Source organism: Excalfactoria chinensis, chromosome 4, assembly GCF_039878825.1.
Source record: "Excalfactoria chinensis isolate bCotChi1 chromosome 4, bCotChi1.hap2, whole genome shotgun sequence".
Classification (NCBI taxonomy): domain Eukaryota; kingdom Metazoa; phylum Chordata; class Aves; order Galliformes; family Phasianidae; genus Excalfactoria; species Excalfactoria chinensis.
The window spans coordinates 31,587,513-31,615,295 of NC_092828.1; the positions used below are offsets into that span (position 1 = coordinate 31,587,513).

Below are 27,783 nucleotides of genomic sequence, written 5' to 3' on the forward strand. Positions count from 1 at the left end.
GCCAAAAGTATTTAGAAACCATCTTTCAGTACCAAGTAAATGATTTTGAAATAAAAGCAACAGGTAGAACTTGACCAACATCTTTGTCCAGCTTGGTGTATGCCTGCCTACTTACAGCAACAAAATAAAGCTGGTATTTTTCCTTCCTCCTCCACCAGTAAGACTGTACTTACAAAACACCCATGAAATAACACAGCACGGTTTTAGATAACTTGTAAAAGCAGCAGACAAATTTCAACATGTGAAAGAATGTACAATCTGTGAAGGCATTATTTTGCTTTAAATACAAAAGCTGAGGCCAAGAATATCAGTGCATGAACAAAAACAAGAGAATAATACATAGCTACTCAAAACATTTTACATTAAGTTGAAAAGATCATCCATCATTGCCAAAAGAATAAATAAGAATATACATTCAATATAACATATATAGGAACTTAAAATACAGTACTGTATAAGGAAAACATATTTCTAAATCAAATTTAAACCCTAGGCTAGCTCACTAAACACTGCCAATCTGAAGCACTACGACAACCGTGTTCACATCACTTTAGAAAAGTCATGTCTCTGACATAAAATCCAGACATTTCCAGAAGTGTATGCATCCATAGACTTGAATTTGCATTCTGGTTTTTAAGGTCATAGACATAAGCTTTTATGGAGTTTGAAAAATGCATTTACAAAAATGAAATGCACAGACACCTGTTGCCAAGGGTGATGAAGAAACAAACACTTCTCTGCTTTACTTTCTCCTTCACAGATATGTCTACTTTGGTAATATACAGCAGAAGGTTTGGGAATAGTTACTTCTGTTAAGTGGATAATTCTTTTTTTTTTCAAAGCCAAAGAAAACCACCACCACCATTAGACGCTAAATAACCCCATGAACTCACAAGCATGCGGTCTTGAACAAGTCACTCAGCTACTGTAGTTCATTATAGATATATAGCTGCCAATCTGAAAACTTAGGAAGGTGTAAAAATGGAAAAGGTAGAAAAATGGCTCTGAAGATTAATCGCACTTTCCTATTTCACACATTGCCTTCTAATTTTCACAAGAAGACAAAAAATACTCATTAGAACAAAACCTGTTTGAAGATTGTTTTCTTCATAAATCAAATTGCAATGTAACTTCCAGCATATTGCTAACATGGATTTATCTGCCGAATCCCAAAACATCAGCTAGCTCTTGTTTGCACCATGTAGTTAATAACAGCAACAGCAGAATCATCATCATCAACAGCAGCTACCCTTCTGCTTGCTTAAAGGAAGAATAAGTATAACCACCACAATCGTTTCCTTTTCTTTGGTCTCATTACAGCTTCTATTAATGTTGTATTCATGAATGATGTTTCTTGGAATGCTGCCCAACTTTAAAATCTGATCAGGATTTATCTGTATAAACTCTCCTAAGAGTTGTTAGACAAATCACCTGTGATTCCTGAATTACTTAAAGCACTACTAGAGGAGATGACTATCCATCAGTTTGAGAGACAATGTTGGTTTACCAATGACCTTATGATAAAATAAAATTCTCTTTAGCATGAACCATGATATAAAATACTCAACTTAGTGCTGTGTTAGGTAAGAGCTGCGGCCTAAACAGTAACACACTGGGCACAGAGGACTAGTGAAGGAGGTAAGAGCTGCGGCCTAAACAGTAACACATTGGGCACAGAGGACTAGTGAAGGCAGGTGTACCCACTGTATTTTGATTGAAGTGGATGAACTCAAGTTCAATGCCCAAACCAGAAAATATACCAGTAAAGTATACTAATATCTATTTCAGAACATACATTATACTTGTTTCTTTGTAAAACTACTACAGTTGTTCTACAAGACTTTTTTTTTCCATCGTGTATCGTTCTCTCTTTCTCACTGTTTGATTTGCCTCAGTCTTTTATCTTCATGATTACCATCTGAACACCAGCCTGCGGACAGATTTTATTGACCACTTGCATCTTTCTGTAGGCCAGAAGCATGCCATTAACACTCCAGTAATTCTAGCAAAGGCACATTGCTCTCACTGCAACACAAGGAACACTTCTGGTTGGTAGCGGTGAGAGGGTTTTTTGTTGTTGTTGTTTGTTTATAACACTAATAGTTGCCTGCTTATAGCCTATACGAATTGTCAATGTTTTTTTTTTAAGCACTGTTCAACTAGGTGTTACAGAATTTCAAGTATTAGGCATATTTTCTCTTTCAGAGTGAGCACTGATTTTTTTCTGACTAGACCTCCTTGTTTAAAAGCTAGTCAATCCTTCTATCAGGAAACATATCATGGATTAAAGGGAGGAAGAGAACACTTAGAGTTCCTGCATTTTTTTCTCAGTTTCATTCCCTATTCCCTTTGAAACCTCTCAGGCTGAATTTTGTTTAAGCTTTGTTTTACTGTGGGAGAAGCTTAACTTGTTTATTTACTTAGTAACTTTTGGTTACTTTAACAGATCCTCTAGCTTTCAAACACAAAGGCATCATTTAAAGGAAAACATCAGCCCCTGAAAACTTCCACAGGTTTTCCCTTGCAAACAGAGCTTTTACTGCGGCACACAAGTAATAGCAAGGTGGGTACAAATTCTCACACTCAGCCTAAGCCTCTCACCCTTCTCATCTCTGGCCATCAGTCTGAGCCCTCCTGTGGTTTGTGCTTTATACTTTGCTTTTTACTTTCTCCCTTTGGTGTCAAAGCTTGGTGATGGGTTGCTGCTAAATGATGCTTTCCTTTGGAAATACTGTGGACTGCAGATTTGTTGTAGGGAAAAGAGGCTGCAGAAAGGAGGCAGTTATGCTTCCAAATCCCTTTGAAAATAAATAGATGGGTTCAACAATGAAAAGATGAAAAGACCAAGCACACATGAAAGGAGAAATACATGCTGTTGGATCTATCAGCAGCTCTGTTCTCACAAAGCTGGTACCCAAGTTCTGACTAAGTGCTTGCAGGCATGTGATTTCAAAAGATGACCTATAGGGAGGGGACTGGGAGCAACACCAGCTGCCCCACAGCATCTCACTGCAGATTTTCTGGCCCTTGTGCATGCAGTAGGATAGAGTGCAGCAACGTGCAGGGGGGCTCAAGTATTAGAGCTGTAAATAATAATAATAAAAAAATGCTATAATCAATAAATGACAATTCATAGGAATTACATATGCTGTCAGGACTAATTCCACCCTGAGTGTCAGAGAGGCTCACGTTCTCTTCAAGTCACGGAAAAGATCTCTGTGGCTAAATTCTGGAGTTCTGCAAGCCTGCACCTTCACTCTCTCTTTAGTTAAGCCTTTCAAAGCACCGTTGATTTCACTTGTGCATTGTCATAGCTGCCTTTTCTAAAAGACAAAACACTCTGTACCTGACTATTAACGTTCTACTTTATTAGGTTTAAGTTTAGCAAACCTTCAGTGTTTGCTTTTACTGAACTCCTCGGTATGGCCAGTTTAATATTTAACAAAGTTTTAGGCAAGGTAGAGAACTGGCTTTTTCTTTCTAAAAATCCTAGTGTGACTTTGCCCTTGTTTCACTAACAATAGGCTGTTCCATTGCTGAACACATGGATAACTACAAACACAAGCGAAAGATTTTTAAGACAAAGGGAGAAAGGCGGATACGCAGTGGTGCCAAAGTCACTTTGACAGAGGTTCTCCGGTGCATAGCAACAATACAACAGCCTGAACTGTTTAACGCTCACTTAAACATAACATCAGGCTTCATGTAATATCTATAAATAACAGTGCTACTTTAACTGGTGGGAGTGCCAGGACTTCATTTTAAAGTGTTCTAACTCGGTGATTTATACACTGCTATCAAACTACTGTATTATTAATGGAAAATATAAAGGTTCATATGTCCAATTTTCTGACTTCTCTTAATATATCTGTACAGCAAGAAATCTTCCAGCTCTTTCCTCCAACCCAAACAGATGGCCGGATGAAGCAACGCGTCTGAAAAGCTCGGCTGTCAGCTCGTTACATTAACCATATATAACACCCTATCCTTTGCAGGGCCCGCGTGAAATTGTACAAGTTAAATGGAGAAAACGACAGGACCAGTAAGAAGGAGAAAAAAGCAAAAAAAAAAAAAGGGGGGGGGGGGGGAAGGAATGCCATGTTCAGCAGTTCTCCCTTTGCTTGCTGCACGATCTTGGAAGCATAGACAAAGCTAAAAGCCCACCGCTGATTAAAGGCAGAACAGGAAGGATTAAACCATTATCATTTCTTTAAATGCTGGTGAAGGCTGGTATGTGCTCCGTGGAAAATCACAACAGGTGCGACTGCGGCCCAATTTCAACAACCTCTGCAGCTCCAGGGGCCAGTTCCTGTGTAAGCGACCAGCCTTTCAACTGCAAAGGTTCCGACTAAATTAGCTGTAAAGGATCTTTAATTAAAATGAGTATGGTGGTTTTGGCTTGCTCAGCGTGTCTCCTTGTGATTTGTTACATCACATACCGTCACAAATTTGGCACAACTGGCAGAGCTGTTACCGAAAACGTGTCTCAAGGAAAAGAAAATGAAGCCCTCCTCACTTCCCTGTACAATAGGTTTTTATTTCTCCACAGTGAGAGCTCAGAAATCTCTTCTGTAGCTTTCTGCAGATAACATTTTGCTTCTCTCATTCTGAGCTGCTGTTTTGACCTTGATAGCTTGACTGTGCCTGAGCAGAGCAGAACTGGCCGGTCTCACTGCACACACTTTATCTGACATTTTCATAGAGCTGATGTTTAAGCTTTCACAGAGATAAGACCGTATTTGGCAGAGAAATACTGACTTTTCATTTGTTGTACAAATACTAAGGATAACTTTCAGATGATCTACACTGATAGAGCTCACTGATAGAGTTGGCACCAGCAGTGGTACAGGCTGCAAATTAAGGAGAAGCTATCAGATGAATTGGTCTGTGACAACAGACCAGTTATTTTTAAGAAATCAAAGGCAATGAGTATCTAATCTTTAAGGCTGGTGAATGTTCTCACTCAACGGGTGTGAAATAATCAAGAGACAGATAGTCTCCCGACCTAAAGAAAAGAGCATGAATCTGTCTGATTTGCGCCTACAGTTATTTTAAGTGTACAAAACTTTGGTGCAATAGCACATGAAATTAGCAATGCTGGACCACAGAAAAACTTTAAACTATCAACTTGTTACACAAAGGTGAGTTTCTGTTCAGCAGATCCAGTATTGTGTGGTAGGCCATTCTGCCTCCAGTAAGCACAAAGTACACACTCCTATCGTTACGAAGACCCACTCCTTCTTAAATATCAACATTCGAGTTTTAAAAATATATTCTAGTTTTCACCATGTCTGCAGGAGTTACAATTTCACCTTGCCATCAAATTAAGGTTGACATGTATAAATTACTCTGGTTTCACAATGGGTTTTGCTTGGCTAAGTCCAAGTTCACATTACTTAGCTTGTAAGAATAAATTCCTGTACTTTGCTGTCATATGGCAATATAATCATTTAGATAAGATGAAAAATTAATAAGAAAAACAGTCCATACACCAGAATCAGGAAGCTTTTGTGTTTTGACCTGTCAATATATCGCTTTTGGGGACAAGGCTTTATTTTTTTATGAAAAGCAACTGCATAGCAGAGGGGCAAACTTTAAAAGTCTTTTTCAGTGAAAAATACTGGAACTGTCTATTATTTTTGGACTACTTATAGCTCAGCAACAATATAAGAATTTGCCTTAACTTGAAATATTATTCCAGTTTCTCCCCCAAATTCACGCCACTGTCCTCAATGGGCAAGTAGTTCTTTAAACCCCCAGTAATTAGTCCTATCTTTATTTTCCTGTTCAGCGAAGGAAACAAAGTGGGACAGGATGACAATACAGAAAGCACAGGACTTATGAACAAGGTGACATTGCCTTTGTCATGCAAAGGTGACAGGCCACAGATTTCACTCACCCTGCCAGGGTGGCCTGTAATACATGGGCACGGAGAGCTGAAGCACAGAAATACTGAAGCACAGAAAAATGAAGTTAAAGTGCCACAGTAAACTCCTTTATGGACCTTCAGTAAGTAATTACTGGAAGTACAAGCAGTTTGCTACAGCACAGTAAATCTCAGCACCCCCATCCCTCTTCTCCTCAGCTCAGTGCCATTTGATCCCGAGGCTGATACCATCTCAATTCTGACACGTTTACCTTAGCAGACTTTTGCAGACTAAGTCACAAAGAAAACACAAAGACCCAAACTGGTGGTACATGCAGGACAGAATGTCAAGTCACACCTAGGAGCAGGTTTGTATTTTATTCTGCTACGTTCCAGTATTATCAAGGGATTGGGAAGCCAGAAAAAATAAAATGCAGCAAGACAGCACACTAAGGATAACTCCAGAGATGGTAAAGGCAAGTCTACCACACTCATGAAAACAACTGCAAGGAAATAGCAGAATTTTTCAAACAAAGTTGCCTGGGGAGCAGTTTTTCTATGCTTCCAAGTGTGTTCCCCCTGCTGAAAGGAGCATGTGTTTAACACATGTGCTGGCTCAGGATTAGGCAACTGACAGTTGTGGGTATTGCAGAATATGCTGACATGTCTGACCAGCCCTACTGGAAGAGGATTACGTATCCCAGAGGTATTGGGCTGAGAGAAACCCTGAGAATAAGGAAGTTGGTAAAAACAGCTAACTGGTCACCTAACACTGCAAGCTTCAGATGCTTCTATCACAAACCCTTCCTACCCCATCCTCATGCTCAGGAGGAAGGTCAGTACTTATGGCAAACCCTTCTCTCTAGGAGGCTATTGCAGCTTGCTGACTTTTGTGGCATCCAGCTACACTGACTGCAGGCTGTGGTCCTGCTGGAGCCCACCAGCAAAGCAGGACTCTGCCCACACAGGTCAGCACCATGCCAGCAGCTTGACATCTGACAACAGCATCTGGAGATGCTGGGCAGAAGAAGGTGATCTTACATAAGAAATGTGGTCCTACGGTCCCAACTTCTGACCAAAGATCCTGCTGCCCATTCTGAGAGACAAATCTGTCGCCTGGCCAAATTCCAGTTTGTGTAACTTATTGAATAATTGTACTTTCTTAAATTGTCCCAACAGTTTCAATTTGACAGGGTGCTATTCACTTCCTTTCAAGATGCTGTGGGGTGTTACAGTGTACTAACAAGTGACTGCCATGTTTCACCAAAGAAGTGCCTGCATGGTGGGCAAAAGCAGTGCCTGTGCGTGCATCACATGCTTGCAAATGGTATCAAAACTGCAAATTCTTTGGGGTTCCTTGGGGGGGGGGGGGGGGGGTGCATAAGTTACAAAAGTTAGCTATGAAATAGTAAAATAATTCTCTATATCTAGGCTATGGGTGGGCTGTGATGGAGCTAGGCCACTGGAGAGCATTTTGTTGCTGTTGATTGAATATAATAATCTTGTCAAAAGCTTCTCTCTCTCTGGTGAGTGAACAGAACATCACAGTTTGAAAGGAACATCGTAACGTGAAAAAGACAAACTGAGGGCTGTTATAAATTCTAGCCAATAAACTTGACACAGTAGCCACCACAATTTGACTTATTCCTATAAATGAGACAATCAACAATATGGACACAAGAGGTCCATGACAAGAGTGTTCTTTTCAAACTGCTGTCCAGGTGGGTATCACCACTTCATCATGTACATGTCCCACTTGCTCTGGATGTTGAGCTCCTTATACATCCAGTACACCAAAGATCAGACTTGATTTGACAAGTCAGGCTTTTATCCAGCTTCTGTGAGCATACAAGGAAAAGCGGGGCAGCTATCCACCACTTCCTTTACCAATGCACTAAAGAATCCTGCAACATTAGGATTTAATTCCAGAAAGGGACATCATATTGTGTTACTTTCACACTGGGTAACTAGCATTGTGATTTGCTGGAAGTTGAAAAATAATAATAGCGGAACAATTATGCCTAAATGAACATCTTTTCCAGATGCTCTCCAAACAAACAAAAAAACACCATTAATCCATAATAACATCCCACAGAAAATTTTCTACAGGCAACAATACAGAGCTGGTTTTAACCTTAAAAAGTTATGCCATTCATTTCAGCAAGCTGGGAACGTACCATGAGATCTAGCCTCTTACCATTCTCAGTGTTCACTACCACTCATAGTGTTCCAAGTTGTTTCACAGAAAAAAAAAAAATAAAAAAGGAAAGTGAAATCTTGCTCTTTAAGGAGGTCACAGAAGATTTTAAGGAGGAAGCTTGAGAAGGGCACACTGATTCACAGACAACTGAAACAATTTTCATGCTACTGCCCAGGAGAATAAACCGAATGCTCCTCTGGGGAGGGCAGGAGTTTGCCATCAGGGAGCAGATGGTAGTCTCATGTTCAGCACGAGTGTTCACAGATACCCTGCAACCTCCCTCCTACAAGGACAATTAAGCTCTGTGGATGCTCTCACTGCAAGATCATACGGATCAAGATTGGCTTCTGTACTGAGAAATCCTATGTCTGGGGCATCTCCAAGCCCTCTATGTGAGCCACACATTTTAGACAGTTTTTGCACTTTCAAACCTCTCAGCATAATTTTAAAACAAAACAAAAAACTGAAGCCAAAACCAAATACAAGAAGCCCCACAACTACAACAAATACTAAGGGTATTCACTGATGGCCTATCCAAGAAACGGAGATGTCAGCTAAAGGCTTAAGGATGCCTTCTGACCAAATGACTAACGCATGTAGTTGGACACCTTGATTAATAAAATCACTGGTAATATTTATGCCATAAAACAGCAGACTACATCTTCCCCAGACACAAACAAAATCCTGTAACACGTCTGCTTAGCAATGGAAACAACTTACTGCTATGTGCAATATTCATTGGAAGAGCGACTACGACTAGAGCTACAAAACTGTACTCCAAAGAAATTTCTATTATTAATAGCATACTGATACACATTTGCATAAGACTATGCCTTCATTCCTATTTCCCACGCTAAACTACAACTATGAAATCAATTAGACTCAAAGGGAAAGGTTTCTATTTGTTTAAAATGTTGTCAGTTCCACAACCTGCAAGGCCAAATTTTGCTTGGCCTGTGAAGCGCTGGCAATTGTACTTGAAAAGAAACGTCAAGCTCACAGACTGCAAACAAACAGCAGAATTAGTGACTGAAATCCAAATATGCCCTGAAACAGTTCTAGTCTTCAACATTTGACTAATTTTACCAAAACACTCAGCTACTTGAAAGGTTTTATTTGTCAGACTGCTGGTTTCAGCCTTACTAAGCAAGCTTAGACACAGTGAAACTGTGGGAATTTTTGTTTTTATGAAATACATGCCTGAGAAAGACAGCAATCAATCTCTGCTGTAACACTGCTGTAACCACGCTTAGGTCTCTTCTCCCTGCTAGTTTTGCATTACTGACCTTGTGAAAAACTGGGGCAGAACATGGCAGAAAAAGCCAAGGGTGACCTTATGACAGGTCCATGGGCCCAGCTTGCAGTGAAACTTTTATAACCTCCAGGCAAGTTTCAGATGCCTGGGCAGCTGTCACAATTTCAGTGAAATCTTTTTCCTTTTCTTTTTTCTTTTCTTTTCTTTTAACCTAAGAAGCTTGGCTAGTGAGTGGCTAGGTACATCACTTCCTCACACATGTGCAGATGGATGTACCTCCAGATGGATGAAGTCAAACAATTTGGGGGGGGGGCAGAGGAAGAAGGAAGAAAAAATTTTGACATTTCAAAATTGTCCAATTTTTGTCCACATTTCAGAAAGAAGCTCCGCGAATAGGGAATGAGCACAGACTGGCTGTCCATTTTAGGAAGCATTAGGTTTTCGATCTCTCTCTCTACTACACGTTTTATTTCTGAAGCAGGTGATGACTTTGCTTCTTTGGCAATGAACTCGAGGCAAGCTTTTCTCAGGTTTTCTAGCACAAAACATACAGCAAGTCAACACAGTTCTCATACTCTCAGCACCACTTTTTCTATCATTGCACATCACGCTGAATAGGGATGCAAGGAATGCCGTATTTCTCTACCTCTGTTTGTCCAAAAAGGTATTTGTTACCCAATGCCATGTCTTGTCATCTTCTCCCCTTGTGTCTGCTGTTGTGGGGAACAGCACTGATCACAACTGGATCACATCTGGGGTTCAACTGACCTGGTTGCGTGTCCTAGTGTTGCAGGCTCATACTCATTTTGGACTTCCAGATCTTAACACAGACACCTTGCAAGATGTCTTATATAAACTGTGAACACTTAAATTAGACTCCTCATTCAGTATGTATACATGTAAAACCTGCAAATGCCTGAAAGTGATGAAAAAAAGAAGAGCAGGACACAAGTCCTAGTAACTAACTGTGGCAATGTGGACACACTTGATGTTGGACAGGGCTGTACAGAAATGACAGCATATTGCCATCTCGAGGCTCCATAGCAGTACTGCATGTTCAAAACGTCTTATTTGTTACCAGGCACAACAGTAATTTCAAGCCATATGTGCCAAAGGCTCCAATATAAACATACACCATTAACACCATATGTTTTATCTTTATTTTTATGCCATGGCCTCTGCAGTTCCCTTTCTGGGCTGGGTATGCTTCAAAGAAGGGAAATCCTTGAGTAAAACTCAAAAGAAAAAAAAAGCAATTTTAGCATTACAGCTTTTTTTTTTTTCATAAGGAGAATCGATAGTATTCATCTCATTATTACCAGAAAATCTGCAGTTTAAATGTAATTAGTAATACAGATTTCCTGGTTCCTTTGAAATTAATACTAAAGTTTAGCTCAGCACCAAAGACAGATTCAATTTAAGAGACAAGTTACATTAAGAGATTATCTAAAATAACTGCATGTAATACTATGAAAATATATATATATATACAGAATTACACATATTGTATTCTTTGATACATATATAGTAATAAGACAGGAACTTCCATAAAGAAAATAGCATGCTTTCCAGACATTTTAGTGCTGGTATAAACTGCATGCAAAGGCAACAGCCAAGTTAGTGATCATTATAAGAACCCAGCTGTAAATAAACCTTTATGTCATAAGTTGTATAACACTGGCATCCTCCATGTATAAAGTCTGCAAATGCCAAATACGAAGCTGCTTTCATGTTTTAGCCTTTTTTTTTTTTCCTTTTTTTTATTCTTTTAACATCGACTTCAAAGGAGATCACTTGGGAAACACGTGTCTCTGTTGATACGCTCCTTGAAATCACAGAGAATATGTTCTGCTGAATGTACAGTCATATGGGGAATACCAAGTTAAAATTGTATTTGTACATATGTGATTGTTATACGTGATTCTGACAGAAGGTCAGAGATATTGGATTTTGCTTGTTTGTGAAACCAATTACATCTATACGGCTACTTTCACAAAGCTACTCGTTCACCAGAGCTCTTGTGCTGTTTTTCTCCTCTTTGCTAAACAAACTTGCTTCTACTCAGAATACACTGGCAGTCTTTTGAAGGCTGCTGTTCTTACACCTCTGGTCAAGCACATCTTACTGAGGGTCTTTAACCAAACAAGAAATGCCTCACTGCAAGTTACCTGCTTGGCTTGGAGGCTGCCAGCCTGAGTACTTGGCACTGCTTGATGGTCCTGTTGGCTTGGGCACTGAAGGAGATATGGCATTATTGATGGAGGTAGGTTTAGGATCTGGACTTTCATGGCTGGCAGACACATTCCTCACTGAACTGGCCGTATAAGCAGCAGGAGGGGTAGGCTCCATGGAATCACTGTTCAGAAATGAGGGAGAAATAAATAAGATGTATGGCCAAGTAGTGCATTGACCAAACAACATGCAAGCACTCAGACACATTATGAGGCCAAAACATAAATTACCAACCTTGATTTTTGTCTCTAGATTTACAGGGTTAACAAGTTTCACAATTCAAAGAGTATATCTGACTGTTCAGATATACTCTGTGAGTAATAGCAACTGCAATTAAAGCCTTTTGCTAATAGAGGTAGCTGTCACTGATGCTCCAGTTGATTTGCTATATGCAGTGCTTACAAGTAGAGTGAAGCACAAAGTGCATTCTGTTACATTCAAACATTAAAAGATATTCAGACATCTGTACAGTGCAAATGGAAGCATTTAAAGGGTACATTAGACTCCTTAAAAGCTTAGTATACAAGTCTTTTTAACTACACATTCTGAGGCAGTAGAGATACTGAATAAAAACGCCTTTGCAGACTGAAAGAAAAAGAATAGGAAGACATTATCTGCCATTAAGCAGCATCTCAATGTTACTGACAAGGTAGTTTAGGACCAGCTTCCAGAAAAAACTGTAACTTCATTGTCACAAAAGTGTCATTCTATGTTGTTGAGTTCATTTGACACATAACTCATCAAATCAATGGACCACTTGCTGGATAAGAAGTTGGCTGGATAGTCGCTCTCAGAGAACTGTGGCCAGTGGCTCAGTGTGCAAGTGATGATGTCATTCCTCAGGGATTGCTGCTGGGACTGGGGCTTTTTAATGTCTTTGTAGGCAACATGGACGGTGGGATCAAGTGCAAACTCAGTAAATTCACAAATGACACTAAGCTGAGTAGTGGAGTTAACACGCTAGAGGGAAGGGATGCCATCCAGAGGGACCTGGACAGGCTCAAGAGGCAGACCCATGACAAACTCATGAAGTTCAGCAAGGCCATGTGCAAGTTCCTGCATCTGGGTTGGGGCAATCTCAAGCATCAATACAGACTGAGTTGAGAATGGCTTGAAAGCAGCACTTAGGAGAATTAGGGGGTGTCGGCAACATGTACTTGCAGCCCAGAAAACCAACTGCATCCTGGGTTGCATCAAGAGAAGAGTGACCAGCAGGGTGAGAGAGGTGATTCTGCCCCTCTGCTCTTGTGAAACTCCATCTGGAATACTGCATCCATTTCTGGAGCCCCCAAGACAAGGAGATTGAGCTGTTGGAGTGGGTCCAGAGGAGGGCAACGAAGATGATCAGAGGGCTGGAGAACCTCCCCTATGAGGACAGGCTGAGAGAGCTGGACCTCTACAGCCCAGGGAAGAGAAGATTCCAGGGGGATTTTATAGAAGCTTTCCAGTATTCTGAAAGAGTTCTACAGGAAAGCTGGGGAAGGACTTTTTACAAGGGCATGTAGCAACAGGACAAGGCGAAATGGTTTTAAACTGGAAAAGGGCATATTTAGACTAGATATTAGAAAGAAATTATTGACTCTGGGGGTGGTGAGACACTGGAACAGGTTGCCCAGTTAGGTTGTGGGTGCCCCTTCCATGGAAGCACTCAAGGCCAGGCTTGATGGGACTTTGAACAACCTGGGTCTAGTGGGAGGTGTCCCTGCCTGTAGCAGGGAGGTTGGAACTACATGATGTTTAAGGTCCCTTCTGTGATTCATGAAACCCACTTCAGGCTGGAACCCCATTACAACTTCAAGATTACCTCAAAACACTGTCGGTCTTTTTCTATTGAAGCATAAATAAGAAAGCTTGCTTCTGCATCCAAAAGATTCATTGCTACTGGTCAGATCACTTTTTGAGTCCAGCTTCTATTTTACTGCCTTTGTCCAAAAACATAAAAAAGAAAATCCTGCCAAGCACAGCTGCTTTTATGCAGAAGATGTTACTTAATGAGTAAGACATGCAAAACTCTCTCATAAGGTCAGTAATCTCCATCCACTAGATTTCATATCTATATAAGGCTGTTGTGGATCTGGCTCAAAAACAGGTCAGCTTTCCAAACACAGTCACCAAAGGCTGCAACTTCACCTTTGTGCAACACATTTCCTGAAGGACATCACATAGAAAACAACTGAGGTGTGCAGCTGGCAAAATGCTGCCTTCGAGGCTTCTCACATACAATAATTTTGGAGGAAAGAAAGGGAAAGTTCAAGATGGAAATTCTGCTTCATGTCTACATTTTCCAAACAGCAGTATTACAGGTGTAGGTGAGGGAGCAAACACTGACTAGTGCCCAGAAAGCTAGGTGAAATGCCAACTTCTACCTTCACCATCACTAGCTCCAAGGTTGAATTCTCAAGGCTGTGAATGACATGGCACCTAATTAATACATAAAGCAAGAAAAAAGTCCACACTGAAAGTTAATATATGTTATCACTGCAAATGTTATTCTAAATTTAGGGTAGAAGAACACTTGATCTCCCCAGAATACAAATGACACATGTCCCTAGAAGTAACCAGAAGAGTTATATTCATTATAAGAAAGATGGTACGAGGTAATGAGAGCTTAGTAGATGCAGTAGAGGGATGATGAGTAGGCAGAATGTGTGGAAGGAAGCAGGTCTAGCTCACACATGAAACGAGGATCAGTTTCTCAGAGATCGCTCCTGGATATCTACAGCCATGCTTCCTTTTATAAATCAGGTGCTGAGAACACTTCAGAAGTATTCTAGGAAATTAGCACTGGAAAATCCTCCTGCATATTCAGACATTTTGATACTCTCCCTTCTCTCCCTTCAAAAAGCAAAGAAAAGAAAAACAGATGGTAATGGGTTATAGATGCCTAAATCTCCATCCATCCTTAAATGGAAACTCTTGTACAGAGCTGTGTAGCAGAAATACATGCTTTAAAGAAAATAACGATGTCTCATGCTGTTATTAGCCAAAGGAAGAGCTGTGCTCCTAGCAGAAAATTACATACAGGTCATCATCATATAACTTTTAGCACTGCTGAAATGGTAACAAGAGACAGATCTCAGACTTTCCTGAGCAAACTTTTTCTAATGCAAGTCCAAGATAGCAGGGTATCCATCTGTAAACATCATCAACCAAGCCCCAGCATGTATTAGCAACTCAGTCTGGTACATCAGTATTTTCCAAATAGTTCTCTGGGTTACAAATGATATTTTCACTCCCACTTGTTGCCCAGAAAGACTGTGTGAATTGGGAACAAATCCCATGGGGTCTGAAGCAGCTTGCTGACAAGAAAGGTCACATAATATCTAAGAGTCTGTAAGAGCTTTCTTCATATGGCCAGGAATTCTGTGAGGTTATTTTCCCTTATGAACACTAAATCTTTTAAGACAAAAACAAGACAAAGAAAAAAAAAAGAAAGAAAGAAAAAAGATGCGAGCAAATCATTCTTGGTTTTTGGCACAAGCAAGTGGAATGTGATAGCCTTGATTCTGCTTTAAGGAGTCTATAATGATATATATATAACTGTATATATTTTATATATATATATATATATATATACAAAACTAGAAAAAGTTCCTTTGTATTAAACATTACTGCCTGTCATTCATCTGTTCGTCCCAAGCAGGCATAGAGTACATACTACAGGAACTTAAGTAACTCCTAAGATGTATGCACAGTGCTTGATACAGCTATAAAGCAGCCCCCAGTGGCGCAGTGGTTTAAGCTGCTGCCTGCGGCACTGGAGGGCCCGGGTTCGAATCCCCCCCCTGTGGCGCAGGGGTAGAAGTGCCGCTTCGCTACACAGGGGGCTCGAAACCCGGGAGTTGGACTCGATGATCTCTAAGGTCCCTTCCAACTCGCATGATACTATGATAAAGAAATGAGAAACTTTTAATATGGGATTTTTGAGGCATTTATAAACTTTGAAAAGTAGCAGTTAGGAAAGAATGAGTTCTCTGCCCTAGGGCCAAGTAAACTGCTGCACAGATGCCTCTCCAAAGAGTTACATACAGCAGGATATCAGCACAACTGACATAAAAATTGATCCTAAAATCTCCCCTTCTTGCTTTTGGTTACATTAAGTTGTACATAACTCGTGACATATCTTATACACATTACCTGCAGATACACGCAGAATATCAGATATCAGAAAAAAAGCCAGGCATCAGAATTGTAAAACCCCACAAACAAGGGCAGACAGTTGTCTTATGCTCTTGCATAGAAATACTAAGTGCTGAACTTGTTCCTACTGCTATTGCAAACCCACGCTCTCATTCAACTTCTAAGAAGGGCATTTACATTTTGTATTAGCCTAACAGAGCTCCAGTAACTTGCAAGAAAGGGAGAAAAAAAAAAAGGCAAAACAAAATAAAAAAGAGAGCAGAGGAAGCCATGTGGGCAGAAATATTTCCAAATCAACGTACAGTAAGGACATACGTTACCCTTCTGTATGCAGCGGTCTGCACGGAAAGAATACAAAACTTCATTCAGAATAAATATTCTCCCACAGGGTCAGACTATCCTCTTTTCAAGTAATTGTACACAGTATTGGGTCAGGTACCTAAAGCAAAAGCCACATCTGTATCTATTCTTACTAACATTTCCAAATACTTCAGGGTTGATTTTTTATTTTTATTTATTTATTTTTTTTTGCCACGTGGTTTAATTTCAGGGTAAACTTTCAGTTCTTGGAGAGTCGAGATATCAAAGATATCGGTTCCTTTACAACCATCTTGACTTTTTCCCTGAAGACAATGCAAACATTAGCTACCTCAGTAAAATAGATTCATTACCCTTTTGAGAAAAGTATTTAACATACAGCTAGAAAACGCAAAACTTGAAGTTGTTGAAGCTTATTTACCTTGGCTGTCTTGGTTGTGCCCATTGATTTTTGAATAAGTCAGTGTATTATATGATGCCTTACCCTCATCTCTTTATGGACATAAGATTTTAGCTCTACTCACACACCAGCTATTGCAGTGTGGCATTAAGTGAGTTGTTGTTCAAAATAACTTTTCAGCACTGTATTTGTGCAGACATTACAAAATGTCATTAGACTGATGGTAATGCAAAGGCATTTTAATATCCATCTTGCACATTTATTCATTTCTTCACAATCTGTGATGTTTTCCTTCTCCTGATGTAATTGTTTTTACTTGCTCTGTGTTGAACTTATGGGATAATACATACATACATTAAATTGTAAGCATAATTTGTCTTTTACCTCCACTTTTGCTACATGTATTTCAGTCTATACAGTGAGACTGCGCTCTTTCTCTAGTTATGATGAGGCATCACAGAGCCTCATTTCTATGGCTCCATCTAGTGGCAACCTCTTCTTCCTTAAGTGGCGCTGACAGCTCAAGATGACAAGGAAATCAGACATTGTTACCCGAGTAAGCTGTGCACAAGCTTTATATCAACACCGGTTATTTATGCACTTACATCTCCAAAAGTACATTTCCTAAATCAGGAGAGTTTCTACTTGTATTGTGAGCAAAAAGTGGATAAACAAAGCCAGGTTCACAGTCAACAACTCAAATGCTTACATTCTTCTAAGAAGCTAACTTGCAGTTTATGCCACAAACACAGAACATCAGTGAGCAAAGTAAAGTCAGAGAATTAATTTTTACCACCATTATTTGCTCTGCTAAATTATCAGCAAATAACACAGATGAAGAATAAAGTCTTGCTGGCAGCACATCTTGGACTTCATCTGTGTTGCGCAGACACCAGAATTGCTACAGAGAATTTTTCTTTGGGAGCTGGCAAGAAAGGAAAATTTTGATACAGCTTAACATTATCTTTGTGTGTCAAATATCACCACTTTCCTCCCAAAAGTCAGGGCTGCTTTAGCCTTTTTCAGTGACTCAAGTCACCCTGGAAGCTATGAAAGAAGCGAATGACTAATACATAATGCATTTCTTTTATATCAAGCTCTATCTTTAATTGGGCCTGAAGTTACTCCTGTGAAAACACAAGTAAGCACGTGAAAATCCACAGATTACGTCTCCCTCAGAACAGCTTAATACGTACTGTCCTTTAAAATATCCAACAAAAATTTTCCTCTCTGAGGCTGAAGTCGATTACAAAGCATCAGCTTTTCACAGGAGCTGGTGTTAACATAGCTGTGGTCAGGAAACAAGAACAAAATGTCCTGTGCACTGAACAGAATCAGAGTTGGAACAAAGAGCCTCGACAGCAAATAATTTTTAAAGGACTTATTTGCTGCACCACATGCCAGTTATTTGATTTCATACGTTAAAAACAAGCTTTGAAAAATAGCAGTGCTCCAGGAGCACTCTTAGCCTAACATACTGCTTGCTTGCCCAAGAAAACATTGCAAATAATTCATCTGGATAGGGCTTTCGAGCCAGTGTGCCATTTCTTTTCTAGTCAGCTATTTAGTGACAGTGCCTACCACCACAACACAAACAGCACCATGCCTTTCATAAGTGCACCAGATGCCCACCTGAACTTAGTATGGTAGATTTACACAAATAGCATTGGCAGGACCAGGGTGCAGATTAGTTCTGCAAACAGGTGAAACCAACAAGATTTGGGGTTGGGGACATTGTGCCAAAGACCACAACAGGCAGACTGCTGAAAACGTGCAGACAACAGAAACAGGCTTTGAGGGTGAAGCCAGGTCTTCACAAGTCCTCAGTGTCAACTATGTGCAACACCAGGACAATACCTCTTATTCTTTGTCAGCTCCAGAGCACTTGTTGACTTCCTGGAGGGCCTGCTGGCTTGCAGAGGAGGTTTAGCGACAGGGGTGATGAGCAGGGCATCCAAGAGCAAGCGGTAGGCACTAGGATCAGAGAGCCTAACAAGCATTTGAAAAGACCATGTAAAGAAATTAGTTGACTGAACAGCATTCAGGTTGGCTAGGATTAGCTGAAAAGCCAAGTAAACTTCTACAAGTTCTACAGAAGTATGGACAAACTGAACTGAGAAATGCTATTTAAATAGGTGGTCTCCAAAGTGGTGCGTACACACTCCAGTGTGCAAGAAAACACACCACAGTGTGAGAAATATATTTGTCTTTTATTTTTTATCTTTAATAAAATATCATGGATGTCCATGAAGATACGAGCATCGAGATTCAGAGCAGTAGTTTGGAGCTAAAATAAAAGGACACGGGCTGTGGAAATACTGACAACTTGCCTACCACAGTATTGTGAAAGAGCTTAGACATTCTTAAAGCAAACTATGAAAGATTCCCTTTAGAGCTGATCTCTACCTGGCATGGACAGCAATGGCAGCAGACACGGCAGCAGCAGCCATACTCTTAATTTTTGATCTCTGCTTGAAAGGAGAAAAATCAGAAACAGGAGCAGTTCCAAGCTTGGCTGGACTTCCTGAAGTACTTCCCAGAAATACTGTTCTAGCACACAAGCTTTGAACCAACAGAGAAAACAAAGAAAGCAGAAAAGATTGACAGAGAAACAGTACAATACTGTACAGCATTAACTACTGGGAAATGATGCTACCATAGGTTACCAGCTCTCAAAGATTTCAGGGCAACGTATTAGCAACTTGAACACTAACACAGAAAACAGCAATTCTGATCTTACCTACAAATGAGTTTCCACTCATCAAGACAGAGATCAGCACCTACCAGCCTTCCAGTTGTCCACCCTAGACTACACCTCACCCTCGGCTTGTTCCCACTGAACCCTCTGCCCATGACTGATTCTCTATGGTGTCAATGATAAAAGTCCTAAAAGTCAGTTAGTTCGCTCCATGTTTTTAGAATAAATAAACACTAAAAACGTTGATAGAACTGCAGCATGCTTCTCCCACCCCTTAGCATTTCCCCTAACTATTATCTCATTGGAAGGAGCATGAAGAGGCAAAAAATATGCTGATCCTGAATGGCGATACATAATTCAAGCTCTCTTTTGGCCATAGAATTTCTGTGTATTTTTTAAATCACTTCAAAAATTAACAAAGATTCCAAAAACCCAATTTATACAACCACATGTTACAGTGCTTCTTGGATTTACACGCAGAAATCTCTGCCTGAAAATAATGCATACACCCAAGGAGTCTGCCATAGCTATGCCTTGAAAGATTTACCTTGTGTGACTTATGGATGATTTAGACTGACAGCTTGAGATATTACCAAAAGCATTTGATTCAGAAGTAGGCACAGATGCATCATGCCTGCCCAAAAGCAGTAGGAGAAAAAACAAAATCATTAATCAGATACTTATTATACTTCTGGAGATGTTAGCTAAAGCTCAAGAGAAGCTCATTTAAGGATTTCTACAAGCACTCCTGAGCCAATAAAATACATGTATGATTTAATATCCTTGATTATCAAGTACTAGCGTGCTAATCTGTATGTTAGAAAGGTAGAACAAATTGTTCATTGAAATTGAATAAACCCACATACACATATCCCCCTTCCTAGGGCCCACTCCAATAAAGTCTTATTTTTTAATTCTACCCTCCCTCTTTTCAGAAGGAGTAGGGGTGAATGTGAGGGAAGCTATCTTTCACTATTGGTAATTAGTGTGAGTAATTAACACTCTGCCACTTCACAAGTCAGTGCTTGTACTTTGCTCCAGAACTTTCCGGTTACTGGACAATTCAGAAATGTACATTTTATAACACAGATAACAAAACTTTGAAAGGCAGGTGAATAATTTCATCAACTTCCTAAAACAGTCACCTTCCTATCAAATCTCCAATCTATAACTTTAATTTATCTTCCCCCATCTAAAGGTCACTCCAATTTCTGATTTACTTTTTCAGTTTTTGCTTAATAGCTATTCCAGTTGCTAGTTGCTGTATTCATTTACAGAGCAGCATGAAGGTCATGAGATGGCTGTGAACTGCTCCAGCTTGACAGCATTAATATAAAATGTAAAAATAATAATAATAAAAAGAATTTAAATATATATATATATATATTAAAATAGGGCTTTGACTGTGACTTTTAACAGTGGGTATCCTTGTACCTGGCAGGATGAGGAGGCACAACAGGGGTCGCTTCCACAGATGGGGCTGCAGAAGGTGGCTGCATGGCCGTAGTGGTTGGCAGAGGTGGCTCTGAGGTCTGTGTAGCCACACTGCATTTTGCAGGGAGAGGAGTCTCTGTGCCAGCTGTGCTTGGCAAAAGGACTGATGCATCGGGAGAGGGCAACTCCGCAGTTATTTCCCTAGTTGATGTCAATTTGATAAAAGGTAATTGTAATGAAAATATACGTGCATAATTTCTCATAAATTTTTTAAATACTAAACATCAACAGACAACTCCTTCTAGATGGTATTCCTGCATCCTCTGTTATAAGAATGAGCAAGTAGCTCTAGAGGGTTTCTTTTTCTTCCCCAGGAACAAAATATTAATCCTTTGGAAATTAGACTATGCTGAAATGCATTTTTTGGAGCATTTTTAATAGATGAAGTTTGAGACCTTAAGACTAGTCTTGCTTAACCATGGAGAGTTGAGCAGAGAGCATGCTGGTGAGGTTCTACAAGATCAAGCAGAGTCCTACACCTGGGGAGGAATAACCACATGCATCAGTACAGGTTAGCAGTTAAGCTGCTGGAAAGAAGCCCTGCAGAGGATAACGTAGTTGTCCTCATGACCAACAGGTTGGCTGTGAGCCAGCACTGTGCCTTTGTGGCCAAGAAAGCCAATGCTGTCCTGAGATGCATTAAAAGATGAGTGGCCTGAAGCAGTATTAGGGAGGCGATCCTCCCCCTCTGCTGTGCCCTGATGCGTTCATATCTGGAGTACCATGTGCAGTTCTGAGTTCCTCAGAAAGGGAACTTCTAGAGAGAGTCCAGCAGAGAATTGCAAAGATGGTGAGGGGCCTGGAATATTTCCCTTATGAGGAAAGGCTGAGAGAACTGGGACTCTTCAGCCTGGAGGAAGAAAAGACTGAGAGGAGGTCTGATCGGTGCTTATAAATATCTAAAGGGAAGGAGTGAGGGCAGGCTCTTTTCAGTGGTGCCCAGCAACATAGGGCAATAGGCACAGATTGGAACAAGGAAGTTCCATACAAATATGAGAAAAATCTTTACTTTGAGAGTGACAAAGTGGTGGAACAACTAGACCTGAAAGATTATGGAATCTCCTTCTCTGGAGATATTCAAAACCCACTTGGATGCTTTCCTGTGTATCCTACACAGGGTAACCTGCTTTAGCAGGGAGATTGGACTAGTTGATCTCCAGAAGTCCCTTCTGACCCCCATGATTCTGTGAAAACAAACTCTTAGGGTAGTTCTAAGTAATTACTCAAAAATATACTTGAACAAGAGCACAATCTGCATATTAGAAACTCTACCTAGTATAAGGAGGTGTCACTTTAGACACTGTGGCCACTTGTCTGCTGGTGTTTAAAACCTGATCAGTTGTAAGGGGATGAAATAAGGCCTCCAAAGGATTCTCAAACAAAAGTCTTCTGAAGTAAAATAAAGCAAAAGGACAAGTAGTGTTCACTGAAGGAAAGCAGCATTTTCCCCCATATTTTATGTCCTCCTGCTTGTAGTTTCACAAAATGACCATAAAAGATATGGCAGTTTTGGTTCCGGTAGCCTGGGACATTTCCTTACCCCCAGCCTGACACTCACTTCCCAACTAAATAAGCAGTTCCTGTCTTTGCAAGGTTCCTTTTTCACATGATGACTACAGATGGGGCAATTAGTTTAGGAAAATCAATGTAGAAATGTCAGACCTGACAAAAGGGTCATCTGTTGGACTTTAGGGAGGTACAGAAGCAGTTAAAACAATTCACAGCAAACACAGAGCACGCAGATTCTGGCCTTTTCAGTAATTGCCCTCAAGTACTGCATAACTTCATAAAACATCTTCATAGAGCTCTGTAAGTCATAAAAAGGAGCTTGAAATATGAAAGGAGAAGAGAAATGAATCACAACGGGTATACGTTCCAAAAGGAGAGCAGGCAGACTCCAAATCTTATGCAGACGTACATACTCATTGTATTTTCATTTCTCACTTGCTTTGGCAGCAGTTAGAAAAGGAGTAAGGAATGACTTCTGGAGTTTCCACAGAGAATATTCTTGGCTCTGCACTAATCAGAATACATACAACAAAAATCTGGATTAATACTTTCTACTTAATGCTAACTCTGACTATCAGGAATAATTTCATTAATGAAAGGATAAAGTAGGTGTGTAAGCCTATAAAAAGTATTTACATAATACAGTAATCTGAAGACTTGATGGCACTGCTTCTGCTTTATATTAGTTTTATTTCTCAGGAAGTGCCAGATTCTGTGGTTTACAGAGTCTGAAGTTGCCAGGATGACCATTTAAGGTGATTTTTTGAAACTTCCTGGAAAGGCTCCTAAATATTTCATTGCTGTTAAGCTTATAGGAGGATATTGCATATATGAAATTGAGTAATAATATGCTATAAATTATAGTAATTGGCTATATTGTCATATGTCTACTTTAAGCTTTCGTTAAAGACATAAAACTACAATTAAAAAAAGCATTATGCTTAATACAATGGAGTCTGCTTTATAAGCAGCGAACCTAGCTTTAATCCAGTAATCACATCCAGACCCTTCTTACATTTCACAGCAAGATCTTTCTCCTTCTTGGTGGTTAGGCCGTGGGTGGTACAAATCGCACAGCTTCAGCCAAGAAAAGACAGAGCCCATTAGGAAAATAAATATCTATGCTAGTCACTGAAAGTAAATGGAGGGCTTTCGAGGCAAAAACAAGTCTACTGACCTTTGGATAGACTGCATCTCCATTACTAAAAATCTGATAATGACACCTGGCAATTACTCCATATGGATTTCCGATAGCTGCTGCTTTAAAAAAATACAGGATTTCTGGAGATCAGTTTTGGGTGTATTCTCTATCCTAAACAGCACTGCAGTAGCAACACTGGCTCAGCAACAAAATGTAAACACCAAATAAAATTGCTATACAAATTATCTCAACTTGAGAAAAGAAACAAAACGGTATAGTTTTGTCAAGTAATTTACATTCTCCTTCCCACATTCAATTCTAATTCTTCTGTCTCCAGTAAATTCCAAGCAAGAAATACTAATCTAATTTTTTACTGCTTGCATAAGTGCTTCAGCTCTCACCCTCAACCATGTTTTCAGATTAAATACGGTTACAATAACTTTGCCTCAAATTAATATGCTAACCACTGCACCTGTTTATCAGTATATAAATTTCCCTCTTAAATGCTGCATGTGATATTTGAAATGAATTAATACTAGGAGGGAAGGAAGAGAAAAATCTATCTCAATATGTTGAAGTGTAGCTGCACACACTCTGGTGAGGAACAAGTTGCTTATTACCTAATGCATCAGTAGGCAGCTGCTAACAGGGGTTGCCAAACATTGCTGTAACTAAATTAAAGAACAAACAAACAAAATCTGAAATTTGAAACACTAGACTCTGTAGTAATTTCTGTAGCAAAGCAGCACTTACACAGTACACATTCGGAAATGTTAATTGTACTGCCTTGAACAGAGGTAATCTAAACTTCTGCTCTAAGGATAGCAAGGATCGGCACAAAATAGTGTGCCCCCGCAGTTGTAAGACCTCATCTCAGAATGCCTTCCAAAAAGGATTAACAGCCATTATGCATTTTGTAAAAAGCTGCCACCCTTGTTTCTCTCAAAAGACAGAAACAACTGTCTGAATGCGTATCCCATCATCTCCTCCAAGTGATTTCTTTCTCCCAAAGCACAGTAACTGAGTACAAATGTTGACAAGAATCCGTTCAAAGTGTTAAGGAGGGAGACAAAACAGAAGGAAAAGAAAGACATTGACAATTTGCTTAGAACTGCAATACACAATCCATCAGAAAATACTATGGACCTCCAATAGTAGCATTAAAAAACTCCAATTACTGTCACAAGACTTACACCCAAAGATGATCTCTGAAATATCAAGAATAGTGTCAATGAAGCTACCCAAGACCAAGGACAGAAAAACTGCCAATCTGAGGTGCTAAGCAATTCAGGGAACAAAAGCAGCCCCACTGACAGTACATCTATATGCAATAAGCGTTTTTCCATATTTTAACAAATATCCACAAAATTGTTCACGAATCTGCTTAACATTTTTTCATTTCTCTTCTCCATTCCTCTCCTACCATTTCCAGGAATGTCACTAATGAACGACAGATTAAAAAGACAAGTTTAAGTGAATGACAGACAGCTCTCCATCCCACAAGATAATGAAATCTGAAAGATTTACCTCCCAGGAACTGTTGCATCAGTGTGTTCAGTGAGTCTGGGAGATGGGGCACTGCCAGGGGAGGACTCTGCTATCGGCAGAAAAGCGGCTGCAGACTCTGGCCTAGCACCATTTTGACTCCATTCACAGTAACAAAACATACAAAGATTTTTAATCCATACTGAAATAGTGTGCCGGACAGGATATGCAGTGCTTAGAAACATTAGTGAATTGTAAAAAGAAAAGAAGTTCATAGTGAAATAGAAATGGGAGATAAAATGAAGCACAATACTCCTAAGAGGTGTCACGCTTTTAGTGAAGGGTGAGAAGCATCCTGCTGCTTATCAACTCAGAAAGCTAAGCAATATTTTCCATTAATAAACATGGAACACACATGTTTATTAATGGAAAAAAGTTTTTAGGAAATACTGGAAAAGAAACAGCTAAAAGTGCTGGTGGTACTCACTCCCTGAGTTCTATTTACTATTTGATGCGACTTCTTAGGATGTTAGTTTTGTGAAGATTACAGTGTTCATTTCTTCCTACACCTTATCCCCTCTCCCCCCCCTTTTTTTTCAGACAAGAACAAATAGAGTTTGTTTTATTTATTTGAATTAGCATGAAGAAATAAGAATCTTATTAATGCAGGGACCCATACTAAGTGCTGAAAATTAAATAGGTAACGTAGGGATGACCAAGTAGCAGACCTCATTGGAATTAAAGATGTAGATGGTTCAGGTGGTATCTCTAAATCCTGGGTGGCCATGGAGTTTTTACACAGATTAGTAGAGGTATCCTGGGCTTCTGCTCTGTTATGCAGATCGGCAGGTATTCTTTACAGGTATTTGTGACAAGGAGAGAAATAAAAGAATCACACGATTTATTTCGTTACTGATAAACTGAGGGACAAATATTTTCCAGCAGCTACACATTAGCTAAACTATAAATCTGTAAAAATCCAGACATGTCTTCACTCTGGACAGTGAATTGATTCTACATTTCTACATTTAAGGGAAAGAAAAAAGAAAAATCTGGATCCAGTGGTTGAAAATTATATAGTTAAAAGTCAACACTGCATACTGAGAAATAGAATACAGTGGAGTTAGAACTGAGCAGTTCCTAATATGTGTAAATCAACTAGATTTTCCCTTTCTAAATTTCAAGTAACTGTCTTAAGAGCTGCGATCTACACATTTTACTGATGACTCTCTATTTCAATTTCCTATATATATATATATATATCTGTTTTATCCACATACATATCCCTAGGAGCTGCAGTTTAGCGAGAGAATATTACTAACAGCTCACATGGCATTTGTCTTGGACAGCATCCACAAAGTTGTAATATTAAGTTGTGACATTTGTCAGTAGATAGTACTGATGGAAGACAAGTTTCTATGCCATTGCTTGTCATATTCTCTCTTTTAGGTGATGATTTAGACTTAAGCCTATTCATTTATATCAAAAACAACTTCAGAACATTTTTCTGATGCATACTGGGAGTCCAACATGATCTAAGGCATGTCATCCACATCCAAATGGAAAAGCTATCAATTATTTTGGAAACAGTAACAAAGCCCAAAATCTAACGTCAAGGAGTGTTGTGTAATGGGGATACTAGGAGAAGAGATGGCAACTTCATAGTAGTAAATGAAATATGTTTTACATGTTCGTATAACGTTTTTGGGAACTAGTTTTTTGTTAATATGAATTCACAAAAATACAAAACTTTAGGTAGCCTTACTCAAACTATACTCATACTCAAAACAGACAGACTGTGACTGCCTATGTTTAGTTTTAATTTAAACAGGGAGTTCTATGCTTTAGATTATCTAGAGAGGCTTTTTCTCTCGTGTCTCTCTAAAGTAACTCTTCAAAAGAAGGAAAGCTCATTAAATCTCATTCAGGAACATCTTCCAAACATAGAAATACTCAAAGGCCAAAACCATTCTATGCTTGTAAAGAATATTTCACAGAGAAACTAAGATATAATCTCTCACGGTTTTCATTGTACTGATAGCCCCAGAAACTCCTGTCTTCCTTTCCATTCATAAGACATTTTTTAAACCAAGCATAACAATTTTCACACCCAGTTTCACATTCCTAATTCAATACACAAAATTCTGTCAACTGATTACACTGCAGCATATGTGCTCTTCAGTAACTTAGTTTTAGTAATATAGTACTTGGACAACTGAGTTGTGTGGTAGAGAAAAAACAAGCTGATTGGCACTTCTCATCAAAACAGCCTTCAGTGAAATTATTGAAGTACTTTCCCCAATTCCCCTTAAGGAGTTAAAACAAAAGGTGTGTAATAAGTGAGATGCCTTAGTCCGTCATCACTGGTGCAAATTTAATACTCTATGCTGTGCAGTGTTATCCATCCATATCAGTGATTGTTAGAATTAGATAACTTGGCTTTTACCTGAGCTCTCCATTCTCTGTTATTTTTTTCCTAAAGATAAAGTGACAAATACAGTAAGGTAGTGTACTGCATATCGGTATAAAACATCTGGAAAGTAAATATAGGTGTAAAATGTCTTCATTAAAGGTGTCAATCCCTTTCAATTTTCCAACTTGTGCAATTAAAACAAAACCAAACAAGCAAAAAAAGTCCCCCAAATCCCCACCACCTATTTCTATATGAAATATAGAAACATCCATCAGTTTACAAGACCAATTTCATAAGAACAACTTTTAGAAACGCTTCAGAAACTACCAGCCAATTGCAACAATTCTCATGAAACATTTATAAGCAACTGGGCTTGTATATGTGTCTCACAGTTCCCAGATGAGGGTTGAAGATTCTGTGATTCAAAAAACGTAGATAGGTGATGGTGAATTTTACTTAATTGAATTCTTACTTCTGCTGTCACACTAAAGGTCAATCATTTTATCAGTTTCTGTAAGTCTTGTGGCAATTTTGAAAACACAAAAAAATATAATGCATTTTGAACATGATTATAAGCTCTGTTGTTTTGATAATTTCATACAGTTCAGAGAGTTTCTAACATGCAGCATGAA

The 27,783-nt window shown here is 39.4% G+C and overlaps 1 protein-coding gene across 4 annotated transcripts in view; it reads right to left on the minus strand.

Annotated features, from left to right (window-relative positions):
- PDLIM5 (PDZ and LIM domain 5) overlaps window positions 1-27,783 on the minus strand; it is a 113,195-nt gene that overhangs the window by 15,098 nt on the left and 70,314 nt on the right. For all 4 annotated transcript variants that reach the window (XM_072336092.1, XM_072336088.1, XM_072336089.1 and 1 more), the window contains one exon: window positions 11,490-11,677. In XM_072336092.1, coding sequence (XP_072192193.1) covers window positions 11,490-11,677 — 188 coding nt within the window. The remainder of the gene's footprint in view (window positions 1-11,489; window positions 11,678-27,783) is intronic.